Source organism: Epinephelus moara, chromosome 7 (genome assembly GCF_006386435.1).
Source record: "Epinephelus moara isolate mb chromosome 7, YSFRI_EMoa_1.0, whole genome shotgun sequence".
Classification (NCBI taxonomy): Eukaryota; Metazoa; Chordata; class Actinopteri; order Perciformes; family Serranidae; genus Epinephelus; species Epinephelus moara.
The window spans coordinates 7,698,329-7,724,230 of NC_065512.1; the positions used below are offsets into that span (position 1 = coordinate 7,698,329).

At 43.6% G+C, this 25,902-nt stretch overlaps 1 protein-coding gene across 3 annotated transcripts in view; it reads left to right on the plus strand.

The window, feature by feature from the left end:
- The first annotated feature begins 571 nt into the window (after positions 1-571).
- zmym2 (zinc finger, MYM-type 2) overlaps positions 572-25,902 on the plus strand; it is a 48,419-nt gene continuing 23,088 nt past the window's right edge. The window contains exons 1-7 of one of the 3 annotated variants that reach the window (XM_050049174.1): positions 572-860; positions 9,351-10,067; positions 10,484-10,652; positions 15,528-15,682; positions 16,579-16,727; positions 17,812-17,974; positions 21,759-21,971. In XM_050049174.1, coding sequence (XP_049905131.1) covers positions 9,366-10,067; positions 10,484-10,652; positions 15,528-15,682; positions 16,579-16,727; positions 17,812-17,974; positions 21,759-21,971 — 1,551 coding nt within the window. In that variant the 5' untranslated portion in view covers positions 572-860; positions 9,351-9,365. Of the gene's footprint in view, positions 861-1,755; positions 1,843-9,350; positions 10,068-10,483; positions 10,653-15,527; positions 15,683-16,578; positions 16,728-17,811; positions 17,975-21,758; positions 21,972-25,902 lie in introns of those variants that run through there. The other 2 variants (XM_050049176.1, XM_050049175.1) reach the window with 2 other exon arrangements.

Here is a 25,902-nt window from a genome sequence, read left to right on the forward strand (position 1 = left end):
GTCATAAGCATAGGAGTTTTGGTTTGGTTTTCTTTTCTTTTTTCCCCCTAAGTAATTAGTGCCATAACTACTTTAAAATCCATTGAATAAATTGATTGAAAGACTAAACTTGGTACAAAAATTGTTTTTTTTTTTTTTTAGTTTCCATAAATTTGATAGTGTCAATTAGGGTTGCAGCAATTAATAAATGGCAAAATAAATGTGTTAAAGATTTTGGTTAATCATTTCAAAAACATTTGATTTCAATATTATTATTTAATTTAATTTAATATTTTTTATTATTATTTTAAATTATTCATTTAATTTTATTTCATTACCATTGCTTTCTCCTGAAATGTATTATTAACTGATGGTTGTTTTGTCTTGTCTGTAGTTTTAACTGAATTTTACTTTGCATTTTAGTTTTATTTATTTATTAATTTTAATCATATGTTTTATCATCTTTTATTTTCTCTATCACGAATGTTTTGACTGTTTTTTTCCCAGCACTTTGTGTTGCATTTTATGAGTGAATTGTGCATTTAAATAAAGTTATTATGATCATTATCTATATCTAAATATTTGGGGAAATATACATTTGTTGGATATATATAGTGTAAAACATTAATCTTATAGTTGATACAGATTTTATCAGGTAAAAGCCGCATCCTGTGCAAATCAAGAGGTAAATGCTCTCATAACGTCCCCCAGCCAACGTGTTACGTCACGTGAGACGCCACCGCCACGCGTGACGTAGTGAGCCATCTGGCCAATAGACGATCTTTGCACGGAAAGTGGAAAGTTCTACGTTCTGCGCACGCGCTCCCGGGATTAATGTCAAGGCACAAAAGTGGCGCTACACCGTTTCGAGCTCTACTCCGGTAAGCGAATTTCACAGACGTTTTTTTAAATATTCCAGCTTTACGCCTAATTAAGTCAAAGTTTCGGGAAGTGGCCCGGGCGGTCCGGCGGGTGTCCCCGGTCTGCCCCCGGGAGTCACACCGGGGACCGGAGACACATTCAGGGAACAATAAACAGTTAAATTGAACAGATTTTGCTCCTGAGCTGAGAGTGTGCTGTGGCTGCTGCCGCCTCTAGTCTCCAGTATTGTTCAGTTGGCTCCCTAATGGCGGACGGCGGCAGTGCTGTTTTCCGCTGGGGGAGGAGGAGGGGGGGTTAACTGCTATCTGGTTGTGTTTAATCGGGTTTGTACCGGGCTTTGGGGCACCGTAACTCCCGGGGGACTCCCGTAAACACGATGCGGGAGTGTCTTTGCGTTTCGTTGTTTACCACCGCATGACACAAATGAGGCAGTTCATGTGATATATATAACGCGAGGGCGCCCCTGGTGGCGACCGGGTATATTTGCCACTGATTGCGCCAGGGTGGACTCCGTGCAGGGTAACTTTCCAATTAAAACCCCACCGTCACAGGTATCATAAAAATCGGGCTTTTTATCCGGGTTTCCGGTTTGCTTTGGTGCTACAAGCATGTGTACGACTGGAAAAATAAACTGGAGGAGAAAGGGGGGGGGGTGGGGGTGTGTGTAGTGAAACCACACGTTTCCAGTCGTTAGAGATTTGGTGTCACACTGTGCGTGTCCTGCGCAACATTTAGCGCTGTTTTTTAACGCATTTGATGCGAAGTTATAGTGATTTTCTGTGGTGTTTTAACAATGGCGCAGTCTGTGCCTGCTCTCCTCCCCTCGATCCGCCGCTAATCCAATGGCTGTTTGCGCCAGGGAGGGCAGGGGTGGGAACGGAACGGAACAGCCTGAACCACGTTTCTTCTGGATCCCAACTTGGAAGCCAACCTCCCCCCCTCATTTACCTGGGTTATTTATGGAAGAGTTGCGCCGCTCAGGTAGTTCTGTTTCTTGTTCTTGATTAAACTTTTGCACCAGCTCTCCATAGTTTGTGAAATAAAGGAGACAAGGAGAAGGGAAGCAGGTCGCTTGGTGCTCCTCGTCGGCTTCTAGCCAGTGTTAATAACCAAGGGCACGGCCAGGGGGACTTCACCGGCCCGGGAAGCTTGTTACAACCCGTCCTTCAGTGCTGATTTCCTAACATTTCCGTTCAGAGCTCCTCAGCTGTGTGCAGCTCAGAATAGTCAGGGTTTAGTTTTTGTATTCAGCTGCCAGGTAACCGGAATGGACTGTATTGGAGCCCATCAGCTGGCTTGGGGGATGTTGTGGTGGCTGCGCATTACGCATCACTTCTCAGTGACATAAGCCTTATATAATAATCTCACTCGTTTGATTTGAATATGTTATTAGCCTGTGCAACTGGCGCAAACAGCTGCACGTCTCCACCTTGTAAACCCGCAGGAGAAATGATGTCAATTTGCGCAAGCTGGAAAGGTAGATGAGCACCTATGCAAGGTGATGATGTGGCTGGGGGTTTGTTCTGGCGCAGATTTTTAACTGCTCGTCTTCTGAGTGTTATGTGTTGCACAGAGGCAGTCTCATCATCCCCCAGCCCGGCCCACCTCTCCCTCCGTCCACCTGGTGTTGACGTTAGGAGCAAGGTTGCATGTCAGAGCTCATTAATGCTGGACCCTCGTTTCCCTCTCATCCACGTGAATGCAGGCTGGCTCATAGCTCTGCATTGCAGTCTGAACTGAGTCTAGACCAGGCTATTTTTTCCCCCTCAGAGCACCACTGAGTTGCTTTGCACATAGATTCCCTCTGTTGGTGTAATATCAGAGCTGTGATGCATTTATTTTGCAGCTCAGCTCAGCTTGGCTTTGGGGAAGGTGTTGCACATGGAGAGGGGTGCCTTTGGGTCCACTCTCAATATTTTGACACCAGTTAACCCCGCAGTCACAGACAGGCGGTTACGCAGTTCCCAGACATAGGACTGGGTTGTATCTCCTAGAAGTCGTGTTGAATTACAGTCACTATTTGGAATTCCATCCTGTTTTTGAATAGTAGAGAACACCATATTGATCTTGAATGTCATGCTGCTTTGGCTTGTGCTTCCTGTCACATGGTCACCATGAGCTTCCTCTTCCAGCTTCAGTGTCACAGTGAAGTAGATCTTAACGCACATCAGACATACTAGATGAAGCTGTGTGATAATGTATGCAGGGTTTTTATTTAAAAGTTCAAACTTGGGTGAACTTTCACACAAACAGTTGACATTTCTGAACAACACTTGCATTTGTGAAAAACATGTTTTTATCTTGAAAGAAAAAAGGCAAATATACAAATCATGTTTGTGTATTAACATCTTTCAAACATGTTTTTTTTTTTAGCTTCTTTTGCTCTTAATTGCATTAAAATATCAAATACTTTAGAGCTGCAACAAAAACAGGAAGTGGTAGAACTGCACTCCAGTCTAAGCTAGTATTTGTAGTATTTATCAGTAAACAACACTGTAGGTAGCCCATATTTTTTAAAGGTTCAATATGTGACACTCAGAGCATTGTTATAGAAGCAAACCACTATTAGTTACGTAAAAATATAGTGGGGCAATGGCGTCTTGAGCAAGCGGCAACATCCAGGGCTAAAAAATGAAGCCAACATGGAAGTGACAAAAACTATAGTTCCTCTAATGACAGCTTTATGCTAGCTAGCTAGTCAATCCCGGTAGACTCCCGTGTTAAAGTGATCAGCATTACTGCCGAAACAAACATGTTTACAGCCTGGTACAAAAACAGTTTTAGTCTCTATAAGCTAACTTCAACATGCATGACAACTGCACAAGGGGTGAAGTTTTATATAATTCACCCATTTATATTTTATTAAGGCTTCAAGTTACGCATAATTAAGGGCGGCCAGCTTTGACTGACAGGCTGTCTGCCGATAGTGGCTTCAGCTTCTCAGTCAGATCCGACCCTCACTACTCCACAGCGACAGCCTCTTGCCCAAATATAGTCCGTCTGGCTCCAATAAACAAGATGGCGTCGGCCGAAATGCAGAACTCAAGGCTTCAAAACTGGAGTCCACAAACAGTGGGTGACGTCACACTAGCTATGTCCATTATTTTTACAGTCTTTTGTCCTGAGCAGAGAATGAAGTCACGCTACCCTCTTTGTGTCGTAATCTGAACATAGCCACTGGCTTGCGCTACATTTCCACCATATCCGGTGAAAATGCTAGGTGACCGGCTGCTCCACTCAACTGGGCACTTGATGGGCTTCCCCCCAGTGGCATGCCCTATCATGTAATGCTCTTGACTGGATAAACGCGCTGCTAGTTGGGCGGCCCCTGGTTGTCTGCTTATAGTTTCAAACAGGAAACAAAATGGCCGCCTGCGGATAAACTGAAAATGTACCTCTGAAAACATTTGAGGCAAGAAATTTGCATTGCTGTTGTTAAAATCTTGTCTTATTTTAGAAGTTAATCGCCTAGCTTGACAGCTTGGTCCACGTTTCGTGAGCCAGGCGCATTTCGCTGGACGGACTCATTTGCACAGAGTTGAATCTAATCTATTTAATGCAAATACAGATTGGCGAATGCACCGGAATGAAAGTGTTGAGATGCCCTCCATTGCTGGATTTGGTTAAAATGCACCGTAGCTCACCACCACCGCTTGGCAATGCGCTTATACAGTGATAACCCCTGATTTTGTGAAAGCGGCGTCACGGACGTCTAGCGCCCATCCTCCAGTTCCCCCCTGGTTGATACTGTTACCTTTGTCAGCACTGTTGCCATTGTTTAGCGCTGTTTATGGAGTTAGCACCATTAGCTGCTAGCTGCTGCCTCAGCTACCTCCATTTTGAGAACTGTGTCCAGACAGCTCAAACGCTCTGAATTTTGTAAGGTGCCCCTTTAACTGTTGTTTAGAGGGTTTTTTGGAAGCTGTGTTGTAGCCTTACTTTTCCAATAGTTAGTAATAATGATGTCACAGTAGGAGAACATGGACTGTATACTATGGGTTGGTTTTAACACTGTCTATACAGCGTTATATTCTCAGTAATTAAATCCTTCCGTGTATATATGTAAAATAATATTAAATTTGGATTTTAAATATTTGGCCCTGGTCCACTGAGTATAGGAAACTGTCATGGACTTAAAGCTGGCATTAAATTTTCTGGTCATATTCATAATGTTTGCCAATTCTTTAAATTTAAGTTGTACAACAATTGAAATATTTTAGATTATTCCCAGCCCTAATGCAGGACTGTTGCATTGGATTTGAGGTATTTGTTATTCTGTCCACTCTGTTTTTCTTGCCAAGTAGCTGTCATGACATAAGTGTCAGATTAATTACAGTCAAAATGCCAATGGCCAGTGGCAAATCAACGCCCTGTTTTCTGATAGTAGGCAGTAAATAAAGGTGTAGAAGAGGGTGGGGGCTTCTGGCACAACTTCACCTATTGTCAAGATGCATGGAAAAGGGAAAGAAGGCTAAAGTGGCTGAAACACCAGCAACACTTGTAGTATGTAGAGCAACTTTATTGCAAGACCAACGCTTTTGGCTCGTGGCCTTTACAAGCCAAAACACATCTGTTGTTCTTTATACTAGCAGTGCTGCAGGTGTTTCAACCCCTTGAACCTTCTTTACCTTCTCCATGCATCTTGAAAGTAGGTTTATGCTGGAGTTCGACCTCAATAAACAAAGATATCACAGGAATTCTGCTTTTTACACTTGAAGCCAATTTGTGGAAATTTAATTAATTTTTAATATAATTCACGTTTGCCTTGCAAATGTAATTATGTAGACATTAAATTTAAACAAGCTTGCGACTGCTGAGATTTGTGAAGATGAATTACAAATTTATCTAGTGTGTCCACGCTGTCCATGTGCTGCACTGCCCTTGTGTTTGAGTTCCACCTCTTTCGTTCCGTCAACGTCATGTTATCAGTAAACATGTGGATCGATGCCAAATCATCCAAGTCCACATCGTGACCCATCCAAGAATCGATTATTTCCCCCACCCCTAATCTTAACTTCTTAGGTCAAACGATAACTGCATTCGATTCTTTTTGTGCTGGGTGTCTGATCCCCGACAGTCCTGACTCCGCTCTGGATCAGCAAACTTTCTGTTGCTGCCATCTCTGGAGCTGCTCTCTCCGGCGAACGGTTAGTTCAACATTTGCCCTGTTAGCACAAAATAACTCAACAAAAGTGGCAAGCATGCAACACCAAGCAGTTTAATTGTCCCAAAAAACTCTCACTGTCCCACAAATGTCTTGACTCTGATGAAAAACCCGTTAACTGTTTGGTAATGCTAGCTGTGTGATGCTAACAGTTAGCCCTGTCACTGTGCGTGTGCAACCAGGTACACCCTCAAAACTGTCCCCAGAGTGGAGCTCACACTCCTGCAGCAGCAGCTATTGACAGGGCTGGCAGTTCAAAGTTCTGATCTGCCTCAAAAACAGTTGATAGTATGGCCATACTACACACCATTTACATTATGGGTATCGAACCAAGTACCCTGTCGTCATCAGTGTCACTTTAAGGGCACTGGTGTTGGTACTGGTATTGGTAACCCCATTAATCATTGAATTAACATAGCAAACCAGGTTGAGCTATTGTTACATCCCTATTAGCTGTAGCACTGTGATATTTACTGGATTCACCTGCACTGCTGGAGCCAAAATGGCCACTGCAATGACGTCAAGGCAGTGACGTGTCTTCCTCTGTGAGGTAGACTGTGCTCTGTTGTAGCTGTAAAGGCTGCGTTCAGGTGCTCTCTGTTCGGGGTGACTGTTGGGTGAAGAACATAGAGCTGCAAAGATCATTGTCTGCACAGAAGTGTGTGTGTGTGTGTGTCTCTGTGTGTGCATGTGTGTGTGTCTCTGTGTGTGCACGTGTGTGTGTGTTCCTGTGCTGCAGCTGTCAGCGGTGATGTGATGTGTGGCTTAGAGCCACCCTCACTGCTGTGTAACATGAAAGGGAGATTTTGACAGAAACAGATCAACATAGAGCGCACACATCCCCAAAAGTGCTTTAAATAGTGTCTGATCCCGAGTGTGGCACAAAAACCGGCCTACACCACCATATTTTATTGTATTTCTTCTCTTTCATATTTTAAAAGAAATACTTTAGAGGGTCACGTTTAGTAACACTCAGCTGTTAGATGCATTTTTACATTGATCTCTAAACCATTTGAATATTATGCTTGCCAACTCCACAGCACCCTGATGTAGAGCACAGAGAACAAGTCCCTGTGGTGGTTGGTGGTGGTGGTGGGCTTTACCGTCACCACGGCAACCAAGGTGTAGCTTCACCAGTTGCCGGGGGCAACAAGAGAGAAGCTGTGTATAGTGACACACAGGGGTAGGGAGCAGGGAGGGAGGGAGGGAGGGATGTGAAAGGCAGCAGGTGAGAGGAGGAGGAGGAGGAGGAGGAGGAGTGGAGCGCTGGGTAGTTAGGAGGTGCAGAGAGCAGGAAGACAGGAAAAAAAGGAGGATGAGAGGAAGAAGAGACATTATGGGGAAGAGGAGGAGGAGGAGCAAAGTTGCCTCCGTTGCTGGGCAGGCACGTAGCAGTTCTTTTGAGTCTACGTTGAAGACATCGCCTCCACTGTTGTTGAGTTTTAGCTGCCCCCCTTCACAGTGTTAAATGCAGCCAGAAACGCTCTGACTCTGCAGCACAAAGCCCTCCGCCATCCTTTAACCCTATCAATGTATAATACACGTCTGATGCAATATTGGAATCGCTTGAGAAAATTGTCTCAGCAAAAGTATTTTGATAAGACAGAAGGTTTCTGCGCTCATTATGCAATAACTCTCGAGATTTCTGCAGAGACGTACGTTCTTTGAGGAGCTTTGAGGACTCTGTACAGAGGTTGCAATATAAAGGCACGAACGTGTACCGGTAATTCAATTTCAGGTTCCACCATTATGATTAATAGTAAGAGTGCGGAGAAAGTGGAGGGAAGTCATTGGTGTTATCAGGTTTTACGTCTCATAAAGGGCTAAACCGCCGCTGTTATTCGTCCTCATTAACTTGACAGAAGAAGTATAATGTTTGAGCCTAATCATGAAGTCTGAAATTTACGACTATGTTCTGCTCTTTCAGCAGCGGTGTGAGTCACATTTGAGGAGTTCTCACCCAAGGATGGGGAAATATTGAGGGTTCCTTGTGGCTGTCCTTCTCTTCCTTCTGTTTTTTGTACACAGCCTCTCAGTGTAGCTCATTTTAAGTCACATTAAAGAGATAGTTAGGATATTTTGCAGTAGGGTTACGTGGTGTTACTTTTGCATAATCAGTGTATTACCTACAGTAGATGTCTGTCAGCACGCCCCCAGATTGGAAAAGCTTGCAGGAGTGCCGACATGAAAGCTAAGCAATGTACCACTGTGGACAGAAAGCAGCAAAACTTATTTTAGCCACCTAAAATTTTTTAACAGGTTAAGTGTATGCCATATTGAGAATATTTTCACTGCTTTACCTTTCCGTCAGACAGCTCATTCCACTGGGGAAGCCATTAACGGCCTCAGTTCTCCATCGGTTCATCCATACAGACGCCACCAGACTCATTGACAAAAACAGTAATTTAAGTTTGCCGAACACAGGAGCTGCTGGTCTATTGCTGCCTCGATTAGTAAGTTAGTTTGTGTTATTGTGTGTCTTTGTTGAATCCAAGTTGATCCTTTTCAATGCCAAAGTCACAGAATAACGCAAACAAACAAACCATCTGAGGCAGCAGTACACAAGCACCTCCTGTCTTCAGCGACGTTAAATCATTGTTTTTCTCAGTGGCGTCAGGCTTTGAAGAGAGCTATGTAACGGCTACTCATATAACCCCACTTCAAAAGATCTTAACTATCCCTTTAAAAAAGGAAAAACTAGAATTGACCTCAATGACCTGAGTGAACTCACACAGCAGGAGTGGTGACATCACTGCCCAAGCATCACCACGGCATCCATTTTGGCTCCAGCTGTTAGCAGAGTGTCCAGTTTAAGCTCCATCTTGGAGGGAATGTGTCATAGTTGTACGTGTGGGAGAAGTGTGGTTGAAAATTAGATTGATGTTTGACAAAATTGCAGAATAATCTAGCAGTAGGTGGTATCTAGCTTTCCAAATGTTTCTTTTAAAATCTGAGAGCTCCACAAACAAAATTTCCTTCACCCTCCATTGTACTAGGGCGGCATCAAATATCTCAGAGACATATATCTAAAGCTGTGGGCAGTTAAAACCCAAACTATCTGCATGGTAATATAAGCTCCAGGTAGGATTTTTGGTGAGCTGACTGTTAAATATGACCACCTAAAATCAACAAATGATGTAAAAGCAGAGAAGGTGGTAGCTAACAAAGGCAGTCAGTCTGCGCCAGGCATGAGGGGGCTGTGTGGGGGGGAAGCTTGTCTCTGGGGACACCTGCTCTACCTGTGCAGCTGTTAGGAGATAATTAGGTGAGGCCTGCACCAGTGATTGGTTTATGATGTCTAACTGCCTTTTGTTTGCATTGCCAGGTGGTTGCCTTAGCGATGGACGGGGACTCAGAACCAAACCCTGCCGTAGCAGAAGAGGCAGGGGAGCGGGTGGAGCCCATGGATGCCACTCCCTCCCAAGAGCAACAGACCACACCCCCCTCGGAGGAGGCCGAGGAGGCAGTTTCCATGGTAACAGAAGAAGATGGAGCCACAAAGGAGGGCAGCACAGAGGACAATGATGATGATGATGTGGTTCTCGTAGGGGAGGAGGATCCCCAGCCTTCTGCCACAGCCCTCTCCCAGGACACGCCCAGCACAGACTGCCTAGAGCTGGCTGCTGCCGTGGCAACTGTAGACATGTCCACGGCAGAGATGCCCTCCGTGACCCCCAGTTCTCCTGCGTCTTCCAGCACATCCACAGCAGCGGCAGCACCTCCGAAACCTCCAGCCACAGAAGCAGAGCCCATTGTCATTGACGATGAGGAGGACTCTGAGCAGAAAGACACTTCCTCCTCCTCACCAGCGCACCCTGGAGGCTCCTCAGAATCCCACTCGCCAGGTGTACTCAGCAGCACTGAGCCAGATTCAGAGATCAGGATCGCCAGTGTCACCACACTGGGCTCCAGTAGCCAGAAAGGAAGCGCCACAGCTTCTGCAGTAAACACACCGCCACATCCAGCGGACGCACAGGAAGACATGAACCTGATGATAACCTCAGTGACATCACTGCAGGGTGGGGCAGCGGCTGTCACAGCGGTGAGAATCACCAAAACGTTATATTTATACTTGCTTTTGTCTAGTTCACATTCACCTCTGTTCTCTCTGTTCTTTTTAAGATATTGATTAAATATTTTTTGCCTTCTAATTAGTTTCAGGAAAAGTTGGTTCTTGTGATGTTGTCTGCTGGTAAACATTAGAGAAAGCAGGTGTTCTCTTTGGCAGAGCAGGTTTATTCCCGGAAAAGTATCTTTGTAATGACACTGCTGTAGGCTGATATTTTACTCCAATATTTATCCATCCAAGTTGCACTGGCAGCCCCTAGTTAGATGAGGCTGGACACACTGCAGGTTCCAGAGACTGTACAGCACATATGGCACCTTTGTTTTTCTGGGTTCCTTATGATCCTTTGTCACTAAGGAGAAACACTTACCTTAAGCACCTTGTCTGTCTAGGCAGGTGAAGGCCAGGCAGAGGAAAATGGTCTGCAGATTAGCAGTGCATTCAGCCTGAATCCCGACACCCCATCTGGTCGACCAACATCCTCCTTCAACCCCGGGAGGGGCTCAGGCCCCATGGGCCAGCTGGTGCAGAATGGAGACACGGGAACGCACAACAGAGCAGGTAATGAATTTATCATGCAGTGAGAAGAACTTAGGCATGTTCACACAGGTTAAATGTTATGACCAAACAGAAGCAACACATTTGGCTTCAGTCACTGCAGGGCTTGCAGGGTTGCAGAACTCGTAAAAAACTTGAGCCCCATAACACTGTCACCTGAAACCAGTAAACAATATCATGTGAGTGGTAGCAGGCCACACGTTTCTGTTTACTTTTTTTTTATTTATATTTTTGTTTTAGGCTCTTTGGCCCTCACTCCTACTCCTGATTGTGTCCATGTGAAACAGGTGGTGTCCTGTTTTAGAACTTTGCTCTGTGAAATTGCTGTTAGAAGCTCTGCTCTTAATTCATGACTCATTGGGAGTTCGGGGCTAAACTTGCTAAGTCCGATGGAGGGTGGCACACGGCCCTGGATTAAATATGCCAATCAGTATGTGCTGATATATACATTACTAGATCAAACGTCCATATTTTTCCTCTGACCTGTAGTACTGTTTATCAGCCTTGTTTGTTTTGGTTTGAGTTGTCAAGTGTTGGAGATATCAGCCATAGAGATGTCTGCCTCCTCTCCAATATAATAGAACTAGATGGCACTCAGCTTGTGGTGCTTAAAGCGCCAAAAACCACATTTGACAAACTCAACATCAGTGCCTCTTTCCAGACGTCATGACCCAGTTACTTAAGATAATCCACAGACCTTGTTGTGAGCAGTTTCATTTAGGAACTATTTTCTTTCTACCACATTACACCCAGCGACTGTATCACTGCGCAGAAGGAGGTGAGTATCTACTGCTAGCTCATAAAGCACCTCTGAGCTAGCTAACGTTATACCTCAGCCAAGGAGGACACTGCTGTGTACATCTTGTGCTGTCTTGAGCACGAGCCTCTCAACCATGAGTAGATGCACACTTCCTTCTGCACGGTGATACAGTTGGCGTGTGTAGTTGGAGAGAGAGAAGATGAAACTGCTCACAACAAGGTCTGTGGATTATCTTGAGTAACCGGGTCACGATTTCTAGACAGAGACATTGCTGTTGAGTTTTCAAATGTATTTTTTGGACCCTTTGATCACCACAAGCGGAGTGCCATCTTGTTCCATTATATTGAAAAGAAGGCAGACATCTCTACGGCTGATATGTCCAACACTCTGCAATTCACACAAAAACAAATTAGACTGATAAATAGCCCTACAGCTAAGAGGAAAATAGGTTTTTTGATTTCTTGGTGAACCAGCCCTCAGTCAAAACCACCTCTGAAACCACCTTTCATTGATTGGGGTTGGAGGATTAACAGATATACTCTTAAGGTGTTGAGACAGAAATGTGAGAAGAAACACAGCTGTCTCATCCATTCAAAAGGAGGATCATCCTGAAAACAGTCTGGTTTTACTTTTGCTTCAACATGATGCAAGCACACATTCCTGATGGATTACTTTGTAATGTGAGCGCTGCATTTCTACTGTTCACCCTGCAATCATCAAGAAAGGATAAATAATTGCTGGTGTGATAATTTTCCACATTTTTAGAATCCATCCTCATAGTATTAAAAGACACTGTGCAGTTATTTTGTTGTCGTTTGATAGGCCTTCAGACTCTTTGGTCTATCAGTCCTACTGGCTTTTCTGGATGGTTTTGTCTCATACCTGAAGTTAAGCACTCAGCCATGCCAGAAAAGGCAGAAGTGAAGAAGACGGCAAACTAGTCAGAATGGATGTAAACAAAGCAGGTTTCATATTTTGAAAGAAAAATCTGCTTTGCAATTATTTTTTATAGAAAGAAAGTGCCTTCATCACTTTTGTTGATGTTCTGGCATCACCAGATTATTGTGAGTAATGTGAATTAGTCTAGTCAACCTCTTGGTTGATAACACCTCCTGGAAATCAAAAATGAACTGACGCAGACCAAACTGCCTCTGAGCGCAACAGGATAGACTTACAACTAATCTTACACCAAGCAACCTCAGCGACATGTGCAAGTTGGGGTGGTGTTTGATCCATTTTCAAGCAGGAAAAAATGGCAGCCTGGTCTCAAACTTTCTGAAATTATAGTGAAACAGCACACTAAAATGAGTTTCTGAAAACATTAGAGGAAAGAAATAGGCAAAACAGTAATAGAATCTTGAGTCATATTTGATTAATGCTAGTTCGACAGTTTGATTTGGACTGGATGCACAACGCATGAGACCAATCAGAGCAGCGAAATGTGTGACGTGTGACTTCCAAATCTGGACTGGTGACGCGTATCTGTCGATCATTGCATCAGACCTGCCCCACATTAGTATACAGTTGTCATTGGCCCGGCCCAGGCCGTCTGGAAATCTGTCTGAACAGAAGGGGGACCAGACGCATCTGTCAGAGCAAATGAAACATGAGCTCGCAGATCCGTCAGGCTCCCAGGCTACAGGGCACCTTAAAGTAGGGAAAATGGTGTTTTCTGTCACTGCAGCCTCACTCTGCAGTGGGCTCAAAACACCAAGCAGAGACGACGTTCACAACCAGAGAAAAACAAAAAGGAAGGTGGAGAGGAGGAGAAAAATCAGATTACTGATAAGTGGCATGCGAAGTTAGTAGAGTAACCAAGTAATGTTATTCATGTGAACCCTGGGTCTTCAACAGGGGGTCGGAACTCCTGTGTCTGAAAATATACATTAACATGAATCCAACATGTTTTGCTTTGTGCACCAACTTATCTTTGTTAAAGTGGAGTTTCCCCCCTCACCTACCTGAAAAGCAAATACAGGTCAAGACTGCAGCCTGAGGCTGATCTGGCCCTCTGCCTGAAAACCTCCATCTGCCCGGTTTAATATGTAATGCACTTTTATACTATAAATGTGTTAGGGGTCCCTGCTCCATCTCTCTTTCAGCTGAGGCCTGAAAAAGTTTCAGAACCTTGAGGTTAAAGAATCCCAGTGTTCGCCCTGACACTCACTAAGTGAACCGCTTAAATAAATTATGAAGACGAGCACAGCATCTTTGTGACATCATGGCTTTATAAGACAAAAAGAACCAGGCACAGTAGACTCCACCATAAGAGCACTGTGAATTGTGGGTAATTCGCTCAAACAAAATCTGCAGCACAGCTGCAGAGCTACAGAGATTGTGCGTATGGGGCTTAAATAGTTCCCCAGGGGGCCATCAGACACTTCGTGATTTCACGGTGGGACAGTCTGAGCCCTCACAGACTTATTGGCATTTAAGTCTTTGAAATGATAAGGTGGGATATGAGGACTGGGCCTGAGAGTTTTATGTTCCTGTGGAGCTCGACTCAGACTCCAGATGGTGCTGTTGACTGCAGAGGTGCCTCTTTTCCAGAACTGGCTACTGGAGGATTTATTTATTTATTTATTTTTTTGGATGCATCATAGTTTCATGTCTGCAGTTTAAGCCCTCACATCAGAATCACATTCTGAGCAGCCGCTTCCTGCTGCGCAGCATCTTATCTAGCTCTACAACCACAACACAACAAGCAACAGATGTGAAGCTGAGCTGCTGTAGGTTAGATTTTAACAACAAGTGTGATGCTCTTTGCTGTTTGTCAGTGTTAGCTGGATTGTGAGAACGCTGTAAAATGGAGTATTTTATGATCTAATTGGTCAAGGTGCTCTGGTATGGGCCACTCTAGAGGGTTAAACACATACCACATACTCTCTCCCTTAGTTTCCTGTCTGCCTCTCTGCCATCGAATGTCCAATAATGGCAAAAAATGCTGAATAAATAATCTTGAAAAATGTTATTATGAAAGGAATGCAGCAAAGGTAGACATGTCCAGACTTCTGAAGTAATGAATGACATGGTTGTTTCATGATTAATATATATAAAAAGATGCAGAGACTCATGTTAGAAACACACTGTATGAACAGAAGTATGTCAACACTCATAGTTGACATCCATATTTTTGAACAACCAATTCCTCTTCTCCTCTGGGAAGCCTTTCACAAGATTTTGACACCTGGCTGCAGGGATTTGCCGCCATTCAGCCACAGTGACCTCTCATGTTGGGCAATGAGGCCCGACTCTCTGGAGGTGTTTCAGTTCAGGGAAAGCTGAGAGACAAAGCCAAACTATGCACAACAGCCTCAAACCTTAAGTACACAAAGCTGCAGTATATGCACAGGCTTGTCCACATACTTTTGACGTATCGTGTATATTTGGAACAGTGCGACCAGCTTTTAATATAATTGATTAAATCATTAAAGCAGGGGAAGACAAAAATCTGGAAAAGAATTTGAAAATACACCCCTCTCTGTCCTAAGCCCCTCCCACCAGACGACCACAGGCATATGCACACCCTTCATACAGTAACCCAGTGTTTCCCATACACTGATTTATGTAATCTTATTTCATTGTACAGGTACCAGCATCTCACTCACTCAGTCCCTCCTCATGCCGCTCTTTCTGTTCATCAGACCACAAATGAGACAAGAATGAGCTGCTAGCCACCCCACGATCCCTCCACCTTGCCCCTCGCCGCTGTGGCCTGCTTTCCTAGAAGGAGAGCAGGCAGCAGCTTGGGAGATGGACTTTCTGTTGGCGACTGTAGCAGTTTGAATTCACACAGGGCAAACCCCTCAGTGCGGGGTGTCACAGCAGGCTGTTGACCAGTGACAGCGCCGGGTCTAACTTGTGTTCTAACACTGTGATTCAAGGCTGTAGCTAACATTAGCTACTTAACTTAGTCAGTGCTAAGTTGCTTCTACAGTAATGGCATTCAAACGTCAATCAGTAATGGTACAGAAAATTAAAAAAAAACATGGCCATGCACACACATTGTCAATATTCTATGTGTTTCCCTGATAAACCTACACTCACTGTTTTTGTTGTCAGCTCAGGAAAAACAAAGATGTCTAATGAAGACAACTTTCTTTCTCTCTTTCCCTCAGACTCGTGGATCTCTCAGTCAGCGTCGGTCCCCCGCAACCAAAAACAGACAGGGGTCGACTCTCCGTCACCGGCCACCTCCCTGCCCAAACCTCCAGGCCAGTCTTCCTCATCTACTTCCTCCTCAGGCTCCCAGCCACAGCCCAGGACAGTCAAGGTGATCCACTTTGTTCATTGAGGTCATTATGTATAGGAAAACTGTAACATGGCGCACAACAACTTCATATGCTCGACTTAAAAAGGTGTGTGTTAAAGGTATACTGTGCAGGATTTCTTTATAAAAAACTATGTACAGACAAAAGTTAGCCCTCTCAGTCATCACTAGAAGTGTGTGGCGGTGTATTTATCTGCAGAGCCTCTGCCCTCTGCCTGTATTTTCTTACTGTTGCTGTGTCAAGACGTTCCTGCACCAAAGTGAGGTCCGGACTTTATAAAAAGGAAGCAACCATGGACCAGACTGTAAGCAGCAGGCATCCAAGATGACGCTAGGAAACTCAAAGACACAGTGTTGGAAAAAATGCAAATTTGGCAGAGTGAATTTGGGGTTTCTTCTCACTTTTGCAAGCGATTCTGATGACAAGCAGTGTCCGACAATTCCTGCATAGTATACGTTTAAAATATTATCTCAACACATTGCAACAAAATGCCACTGAAGCTAATTCAGAGTTGTGTTATTTGATATATTTTAATTTGAAATATTGTGGAATTTAACGCCTAAGTCCCTGCATTCATTACCTTTTTTATTCTTTGGTTAATAGTATTTCCTGTGTCGTGACATTTGTGCAGTAGAAAATTCAGGATTGTAATTCGTCAGTGCCCCATTTTTGTCTTTTCTGCTGTGTTTAATTTCAGTTACATTGAAGCCAGCTGTTGCTAGGAGAAAAGTGTCCAAAATATCTAGAACCAAAGTTTTACATGACCAAAATGTACCTCCAGTGGTTGCACAGCAGGATGCTATTTCATTTGGCAGCTAATGGTGTAAAGTCATAGATTACTTATTGCCGCTGTAAACCTGCCCTGCAGCTAAGTCATTGTTCTGTTTGTTGATCCCAGGTGACGTGTGCCAACTGTAAAAAGCCTCTGAAGAAAGGCCAAACGGCCTACCAGCGCAAAGGCTCCACACACCTGTTCTGCTCCACCACCTGTCTCTCTGCCTTCTCACACAAACCCGCCCCCAAGAAGAGCTGCACCATGTGCAAAAAGTGAGTCTCAATCCTGCAGGTGCAGGAAACCACTGAATGAGAAACATATCATGGTTTGAATTTAGGATTGTGCCGGTAGCATATGAAGTACATTCAAAAGTAGTGTGGTGGTAACAGTAAACTAAATCTGCGGTTCAGTGCGAGTTCAAATTAAGGAAAAATAAGTGGTTCTTTTTTAAAATGAATGTCCAGCCTTTTTTCCAACAGTATCTTTACTGATTTTAACAACAGTAAACAAAGACATACACATACACACACACATATCCACAAACACACAAAAAGAAAAGGACACCAGAACAAAATCTTGGTACAGCCGCTGAGTATTTAACACACATGTAATCCCAAACGTATGAATTTAAAAATAGATAAAATAAAATGAATAAATAAATACATTTAATTAATTTAATTAAAAAAATAAAATAAAATAAATGAATAAAGATTCAGGAAAATAAATAAATAGAAAAAAATGAGAAGGGGAAAAAAAAATCATAAATTACAGTCAGACGACAGCTCTGCTCTGATCTCTGCTATGTTCACATTTTAGAGAGTGTCATTTATATTTTCCTCATTAATGATGTATCATTTTTCCCACCCATAACCCATTTACACGTCCCTGTGTGTGTAACAAGCGAGCAGAGTGTACAGGCGTTGTGAACCTGTCTATGTTAATGCATATTCCTATCTGAGTTATGAGCCCTTTAAATAGCACAAAAAATACTGCACTATTCTGACTTTAGACCAGGTTTTTGTTGGTCAATGGCACAATCGCTTTCTGCTGCCTCAAGATATCAATACGCCAACAATGCACCTGACCACACCTCATTTTAAAACCTACACGCCCATGGGTGCACAGATGGGTGCAAGTACATTTGCTACTTGCACAATGTCTATGCTGGCCGTAAAAATAAAAACTCTGAAACTAGCAGTGACAGTTGCGCAGAGCTGTGTGCCACTTCATACAAGATAGTTAAGATAGGGCCCAACATAAAAGAGAAGGACAGCTGATATTCTGTTTATTAACTGATACACATTTTTTTGCAGGTGTTAACTTACCTGTGTTCTGTGGTGTGTGTGTGTTTTTCAGGGACATCACAAACATGAAGGGTACCATCGTGGCGCAGGTTGACTCCAGCGAGTCTTTCCAGGAGTTCTGCAGCACGGGCTGCCTCGGCGCATACGAGAACAAGCAAAACCCGCCCAAATCAGGCCTCAAAACCAAATGTACTGTCTGCGGCAAGCTCACAGAGGTCAGTCTGTCCGACACACTTAGCAACACACACTCCCCTCTTGTCCTCGGTTCTCCACCAGAGCAACACGTGTCTCTATAGTCCTGACAATGGGATGAATAATTGAGAAGCAGTTGGTGAAAAAGTACGAGCGGAGTGAAACAACCAAACTGTAGAACGTATAGAAGCGAGTCTGTGTGCAGCTTTACTGAAGTATGATCAGGCTTAGTGCGATCCAGAGGGGTGTCTAATAATGTGACTCCCTCAGGGTGCATGAAACATCACAAACATCCTTCAGTGTACTAGTCCAACACACACAGCCTCAAAGCGGTGAGCATGGCTGACTCTTAGTCTTGTTCAGCTTCACCTTCTGTTCGTTTTTCACATTCTTGGCTTGGATGTTTGTTTTTTAAAAAGTCGAGTCCTGTCGCATTTTATTTATTTTATTTACATTTCCACACCTCTTCTCTTTTTTGTCTTTGATTCTTATTCATTAAAGATCCACTCCAGCCAGCGTTACTTCCTGTTTTTCAGTTAAAGATCTTTCTCAAATGGAGAATGGGGTTGTGGTTAATAGCCGGATGTAATCCATTACTATGGCAACCAGATTGCTTTTACGGTGTACGTGTCAGAGCAGTAGATATTAGCATGGATAGCTCATGAGTCATGAGGTCAAGGATTTTCCTCCACCTCCCTCATCTGAGAGAAATATGAATGAATTTGAATCGATATTTCCTGAAATTCAGTTTGTTCTGATGACGACTGCTTAGTGTAACTAAATAACTGGGCAACATGTTTGTCAGAAAGTTTCTGTAACACCAACAAGTTAATGAAATACCCTAATTTTAATCAATATTTCCTGTCAGTTTACAGTTAACTTTTATAAATAAGTTAGCCATACTGTATGTCAGCTACTTTATACCAAACAGGGCTTCCACTCAAAGGTATTGATCCCCCTGTCTGTAATTATGTTACCAGTACCAGCTGGTGGCTGCTTAGTAACTTAATCCCTTACACTGCCTACATTAGGCTGTAGATGTTAACTTATCCATATTGCACAAATTCAGCGAAAATGTTTTAAGTTTCACAGTGCTCTGCCTTTGTTCAAAAACCAAAGAAACATTTCCAAAACGAAAGCTCGCCATCTTGCTTGTGACTCTCACAATCCTACGGTGAATGTGCGCTGCAGGTGTAGTCATCAAAAGGAGGGTTAGCTATGCGAATGGTCTGCATCCGTTATGTCTTCAGTAGCTTCTTTGCATATGGTGTCGTCAGTGTGTTGTCCAGATGGATTGCACAAATGCTTATAACTTGTGCTGTTTATGGCTGTTCTAGTCAATGAAATGGGGGAAAAACTAAGGCCACTTTAAGTTCAGAAAAAAGTAGGACGTAAAGGGGAGAAGTAAAAAAAACAACAACAAAGAGCTAACTGAGAAACAGCGACAGGTGTTGATCCAAAACCTCCATCTTCAGTCTGGAGGAGCAGAGTCAACTAATGTCAAACGTAAAAAGCAATTACAATGTACTGTAACAGCTTCTCCATGTAGCCACGACGCAGATTTTTAACAGCGTTCCAGACCCCTGGAAACTGTTGACCTAGTAGGTAGAAAACAGTAGCTAAAGTTAGCTAAGGTTAGCTCATAAGATTAGCCTGACAGTGGTGCATCCATGTACAGAGTTGAAACATAAAGGACACCTATACTCAGCACTTTTACTCACCTGAGAAAAAGCAAGATGGCAGTTGTTAAAGAATAGTTAAAGTCCACTAGACTCTTGTGCACTTTCATCTGCTTGCCATGTAACGTTAGTAACACTGGGCGGTCTGAAGGATCACTCTTCTGTGTTTTGTCTCGATCACATCCAATATGAGTTTCAATTTTGTGACATACCGGCTGCCTGCAGGCTCATGCAACTCTTTCATGTAGTCAGTTTCCTCTATGTCTAATTCAAGCAGTATATAGATTTATCACTTCACTGAATTTTGCCTGTCGTAATAGTCATGTGATTACCAACAACCTATTTAGAGAAAGTACAAGATAAGTTGACTGACTAGCTCACTATGATGTTCATCAGTTTTTCCCTTTTGGATGCAAAGAGGTATGACAGTGCACCTGCACAAGCTTGGAGGATAACCTCTGACCTGCAGCTTCTACTATAGTCTTACATCATCATCTTGTTTCAGCACAAAACTAAGTTATTTACCAAAAAGTATTTCAGGAACAGTGTGGCTCAACAACATTGTCAAGAAATGACTCAGAAAAATGTTGAATATGATAAAAATGCCAAAACACACAGGAGTGAGGCTTTAATGAACGATCTCAAACCACCGTTTCATCGCCTCTGTCGCTCCTTTATTGTTTTCCTCCTCAGGCCACTTTCATTCAATATTTATCTCTTTCTTGTTCCTCGTCTGTCGTCACTGTTCTCTCGTTCACTCTCCTTTCTTTGCTTCTCTCTTCTCTTCTTCCATCCTTGTCAGCATGGCGTCTCAGGGCCTGTTTGCAGCAGGCCTTCAGCTCAGTCTCCATGGCCATCTCATCTAAAAACAGTTGTCTAAAACCTGGAGAATAGTTCCTCCTGCCTCAAAATTAAGCATTAGCTTGTTAGTTGATGGTTGTCCAGACTCCATTAGTGTTTAAAGTATCCAAAATATTTAAACAAACCATTAAGTTGTTTTCTTCAGGGTGTTTTCTACCTCTTATATTCAGTATTAGTCTGTGGGGTCATTCTGTTTACTTGCATCGCTGTGTGCCTCGGCTAACCAGTACTTCTGTCACCTAGCAACCACAACTATCTGCTTTGTGACATCCTAAAATAATTTGCATTTCTTTCTTTTGTATGTAAAAGCACCAACAATGCTCCTGCCGTACTACGCTAAAAAGGATTTGTTAAGTATAAAACGTGGACAGAATGCCTATGAAAAAATGAATTTAAAAACATTATTTTTCTTTCCTGTCTTTCCCAGTAGCTTTAGTTTTTAATTATTCTAATTGCAGCATATTGCAGCTTGTCATGAGTTGTTCATGGGCCGTCCTTGGAATTGAAATGGCAAGTTGGACAAGTCCTACAGGGCGTTAAGTCCCGCCTTACTGTGCTGTGATTGGCTGCAGCGCAAAACTTTAATCGCCAGGGCTGGAAATTAGCACCAGCTACCTGTAAAATGCGGGTTAAATATGCAAATGGATGCTAGATTTGCTTCAACCACCAGCCAAAAAACAATTGTAACCTACTGGCTGCCTGGTAGATTTTGAATTCCACCAGCCACAGTGGCAGGTGGACAGAAAGTTAAATTCCAACCCTGTTCTTTGTCCAATCATAGCGGGCAAACGTTTGGAGAAATCCCCTGGAAAAAAAAGACTCCACAGTTCCACATCTCCACATCCAGGAGTATGTGGATACTCGAGGAAAGCTTGGCTCAGGCCCTCCCTCTGGTTCTCTGGCGAAGGAACAGAGCAGAGTCTGGGTCAGTGGGGCTTGCTGGAGGCTGCTTAGGGCCTGTGAGGCAGATCCAGGCAACTGAGAGTCAAGCCAGGCCCAACAGATCATGCTGGAGGCTTTACCAGGGCTGGAGAGGTTGTCAAGAGAGCCAGGGTTTGAGAACCAGAAGGAGGGCAGGAGGTCTGCAGGGTTCAACATGCTCTGCAGTTCCTGGCTCTCCTCTCACCAGCCACACCTGCCTCCTCAGCCCTGATAAATTTAGAGGACTAAAAGAACAGTTACCTGGAGAAATTTTAAAGAAAGGTAAATGAAGTTATAGTCAATCAGGCTCTTGCTTCATCTTCTCCATTTCTCTCTCTGTTCACAGATCCGACACGAGGTTAGCTTTAAGACTGTGACCCACAAGATCTGCAGCGACACGTGTTTCAACGTCTACCGCAGGGCCAACGGGTTGATCATGAACTGCTGCGAGCAATGCGGTGACTACCTTCCCAGCCGAGCGTCAGCAAACCACTTCCTGCTGGTCGACGGCCAACAGAAACGCTTCTGCTGCCAGAACTGCATCAGGGACTACAAGCAGGTACTGTAGGCCCAACCACAGGCTGCAGGTGTGTGACACGCCTGATTGGAGCCTGTGTGATTGATTCAGTTATTTCACTCAGCCGTATCCATTTAAACTACAGCCCTGGGGCCTCATTTATAAAGCTTGCTTACGCACAAAACAGGGCTTGAAAGTGGCGTACGCCACTTCCCACGCAAAGGTTGTGATTTATAAAAATAAACTTGGCGGGAGAATGTGCGCACCTGTAAGCAAACTCTGAGTCATGCGTGCGCACATTTTGGAAGACACTGGGAAGTGGCGATGCAGACGGCGAGGTGGAGAAGTGAAGTCAGATTTTTAATGATGTCTCACACAAATTTAATGTCACGCTATATCCACCTTAGATCCACGTTATCATTGAAATTAAATCCAGCAGCCTTATTTTGCGCTTGGAGTGAGTGATAATTGTTTCATAAAAACGTTGTAAAATCCAACTCAAATCCTGAATTGAAATTCTTTCTAAATACGTATTTAATCCGCACTGCCTCTAACGTCTCATTGTCCACTCTGTGAGCGCAGGAGGGGGAGAGGACGGCGCGACTGCATGGAATATATTTATTTATTTAGCTAAATATTTCCAGTGCATTTATCATGTCTCGAAATACAGCCATTAAGCACAACCGTTACACTCATTTCATCAGCCCTACTTAGACGTGCTGTTCATGAGAAAACCAGCATGAAGAAACGTGTTCGCATATTACACTTTCATCTTTGAATTGTATTTCAAATTCCACGTTGTATTTTGGGACAGGGATACCACTGGTTCATGCTGTAATTCAGGCCGGGTGTCTGATCAGACTGATTGCCATAAACATATAAATACTGTGGTGACCCTCGTGCGTAATTGCGCAAAATGGCACTGGCACATCCTCCTTTTTGCCTCCACCTGTAATAAATGTGATTCTTTATGTCGCACATCAGTGTCAAATATCCTCAAATTTAAAAGCAACACATTAACTACATGTTGGTAAAAGAGTAGAAATATTTGGTCTACCTTTAGATCAGACCACTTTTCTTTTCTCTGTCACTGTCCGTGCATTCCCACAGACACAGCTGACAGCATCAGTAGCACTGATGTGTTGCCACTTTTTTTTGCTTTATTAGTGATCCCGCTGCTGTGGCCACCAAATAAAATCTTTCTCCACCTCCCGTTAAAGGGTCTCGAGCTCAGTCTCTGAGAAATTCCATTTTTTGGTTCGTTTCTCACACCTGTCGCCGTGACTCACACAACGAGAGAACACTCGCATGCCGGCTTATTTATATGCAGATCGCATTCATGAGGTGATTTGCATGACCATTTATGGTTGAACTAGGGCGTGTAGAGGGCGGCATATGAGGCGGATCTGGGTGCGCACAACTCCAGGAGGTCTGTGATTTATAAAGAGAACATTGCGTGCAAGTGTGCGTGCGCACAGTTTTATAAATCAGATTATTTTTTGGCGCACGCCATTTTCAGCTTTTGGGCGCACGTCAACTTTTGGTATGAATCCTAAGCACTCTTTTATAAATGAGGCCCCTGCTCTGTCAGAGTAATGTAGCTGTGGTGACCCCTCCTCTTCCTCACAGCCACGACCCTGCCCCCACAGCCACTGACATGTAAATACAGTAAAATGGCCTTGTTAGTCACCCTCCTAAAATATTAAAATATATTTAAAACATTACAGTTGCAGTAACACAAGCAAATAAAAGGAATTTAATATTGAAGCCAGACAGTCTGGTCCTTGAATGGACATGAGAGTGAAGTTCTGTCTGTCCACAACATCTGCACAGAATAGTGCTGCTCAGATGACTTCTGTTAAAGAAAGAAAAAAGTGGTCTGCATGAGGGATAAACCTGTCCCCCATCAGCCACTGCCACTATGCCACATACAATCAACACTGTGTTTTAGTCCAGCACCTATTCAAACTTTAACATTTTAGAGCGTATAGGGGTGTAGAGCGTAATGATGGAAGTATATGACGACCATTACCATGCTCAATTATGTCTCATAAGTTGTTGCAGCAGTTTTTGGGTTGATACCATTTGTTACACAGATTTGGTGCTAAATTTAAGCATTTTTCTACCTCTCAAGAATCAATAAAAATGGTCAAAATCCCTCCAAAATACCACTTGAAGTCTCCAAGACCTTGAGGAACGCTATAGAAAACTCCATGCTGTGATTTGGTATCAAAAACTTCTATTTGGAGATTTCTGTAAGTATTGCATTTTTTCATCAATCAGATGGCGAGCACTTCTGTTCAGGAAGCTGCCGATAAACCTCCTTATTGTCAATATACCTATGAAAGCCAAACATCCTCTGAATGCTCGAGGTCTCTAGTTTGTGGTTGTAAAGTTTCATGAGGCTGTGATTATCCTGGAGGTCACTGGAGGTCATTTTATACAGCGAGGTCAAGTTTCTAAAAGTGGTCTCACCACAACGAAATGGCTACTATGGGGGCTGACATCATCACACATGAATAGACTTGGGCTCATTGAATCCAGCTGAGTCTCAGCTTTCCAGTCAAACCCAGTTTATGTAATTCTAAGATTGTTTAGGGACCCCAGTGTGCAGAAATATTCAACTGCATGGGACTAGCATGAAGTGGGCTCTATAAAGAGCTGTGGTTACACATATAACCCATTTTCATCAAGATGTCTTGATGTGAGAGGTGAAGGGACCCCTGTAAAAAATGGCCATGCAAGTTTTTCACTCGCCAAAATTTAGCTTAACTTTGGAGTGCTATTGCTGAAGTATTTATTTTCTTGACAAGTTAGCACGACACGGTCAGGACCCAATAGTGTGAGATGGATCAGTGGTTTGGTGCGGCTGCTGCAGTGATGTGGGCACTGGGCACACTGGAGGGATTACATATCTCATCTGGCCTGGGAACACCTTGGGGTCCCCCAGGAGGAGCTGGAAAGTGTTGCTGGGGAGAGGGATGTCTGGGGTGCTTCGCTCAGTCTGCTGCCCCCACGACCCGGCCCAGATAAGCAGATAAAAATGGATGGATGGAACCTAATGATTACGTTGGTCACCTAGTTTTGTATGACACCAGTATCATCACTATCATCCAGCTACAGCCTCTTAAATACAAGAAAGAAACATTTGAACATCACTTAATTAGAGAATTACTAAGAAAATAGGTAGCTGTCTGCTCCTCTCATGTGGTGGAAATTCAGTTTATTTCCATGTTGGGATCCACTATAATTGTTATTTTAGAGTAAAGGTGCTTTCCTGATCATGAAGGCTGATGGATGGAAAATCACCAGCCTGTGTCACAGTTTAACCTGTCAGGTTACATGACCAGGAATCTCCAAATGATGATTGGCAGGGTTTAATAGGAAATAATTCCCACCTGTAATGCAGAGTGTGACTGCAGCATACAGAACAGATCAGTGCCCAGCACAGCTCTGGATCTCTTTTAGACCTCCAGTACAAACCAGATCACAGAATTACTCAATATGTTACTACTAAAGTGTGTTGCTACGCAATATTAACCAGAGATTAGATGTTGGAGTTGTAGTCTTTGCTTGGCAACTCCAGCTTATCAGAAATTCCATCAGTACATGAAAGAAAGAAAGAAACTATGGAGTCTATTTCAGAGGTGTAAAAATTGAAACGACAGGCTGATTCCGCTGTTACGAATTACACTGCAATGTTCTGCTGGGAAACCTTTGGTCCCGGCACTAATTTGAATGTCACACCACACACCCAAACACCTCTGCAGAGCAAGTACACCCGGTCATTGCAACGGCACTCCCCAATGGCAGCGGCACCCCGAGCAGCACAATGCACAATGCCAAGACATGAGCCAAGAACTCAAGGCGTAGACCTGGCCTCCAAATTCCCCAGATCCCAACTGATCAAGAATCTGTGGGACGTGCTTGTAAGCCCAACCCACAGTGGAGCTGAGCTGAGGCATCAGGTGGC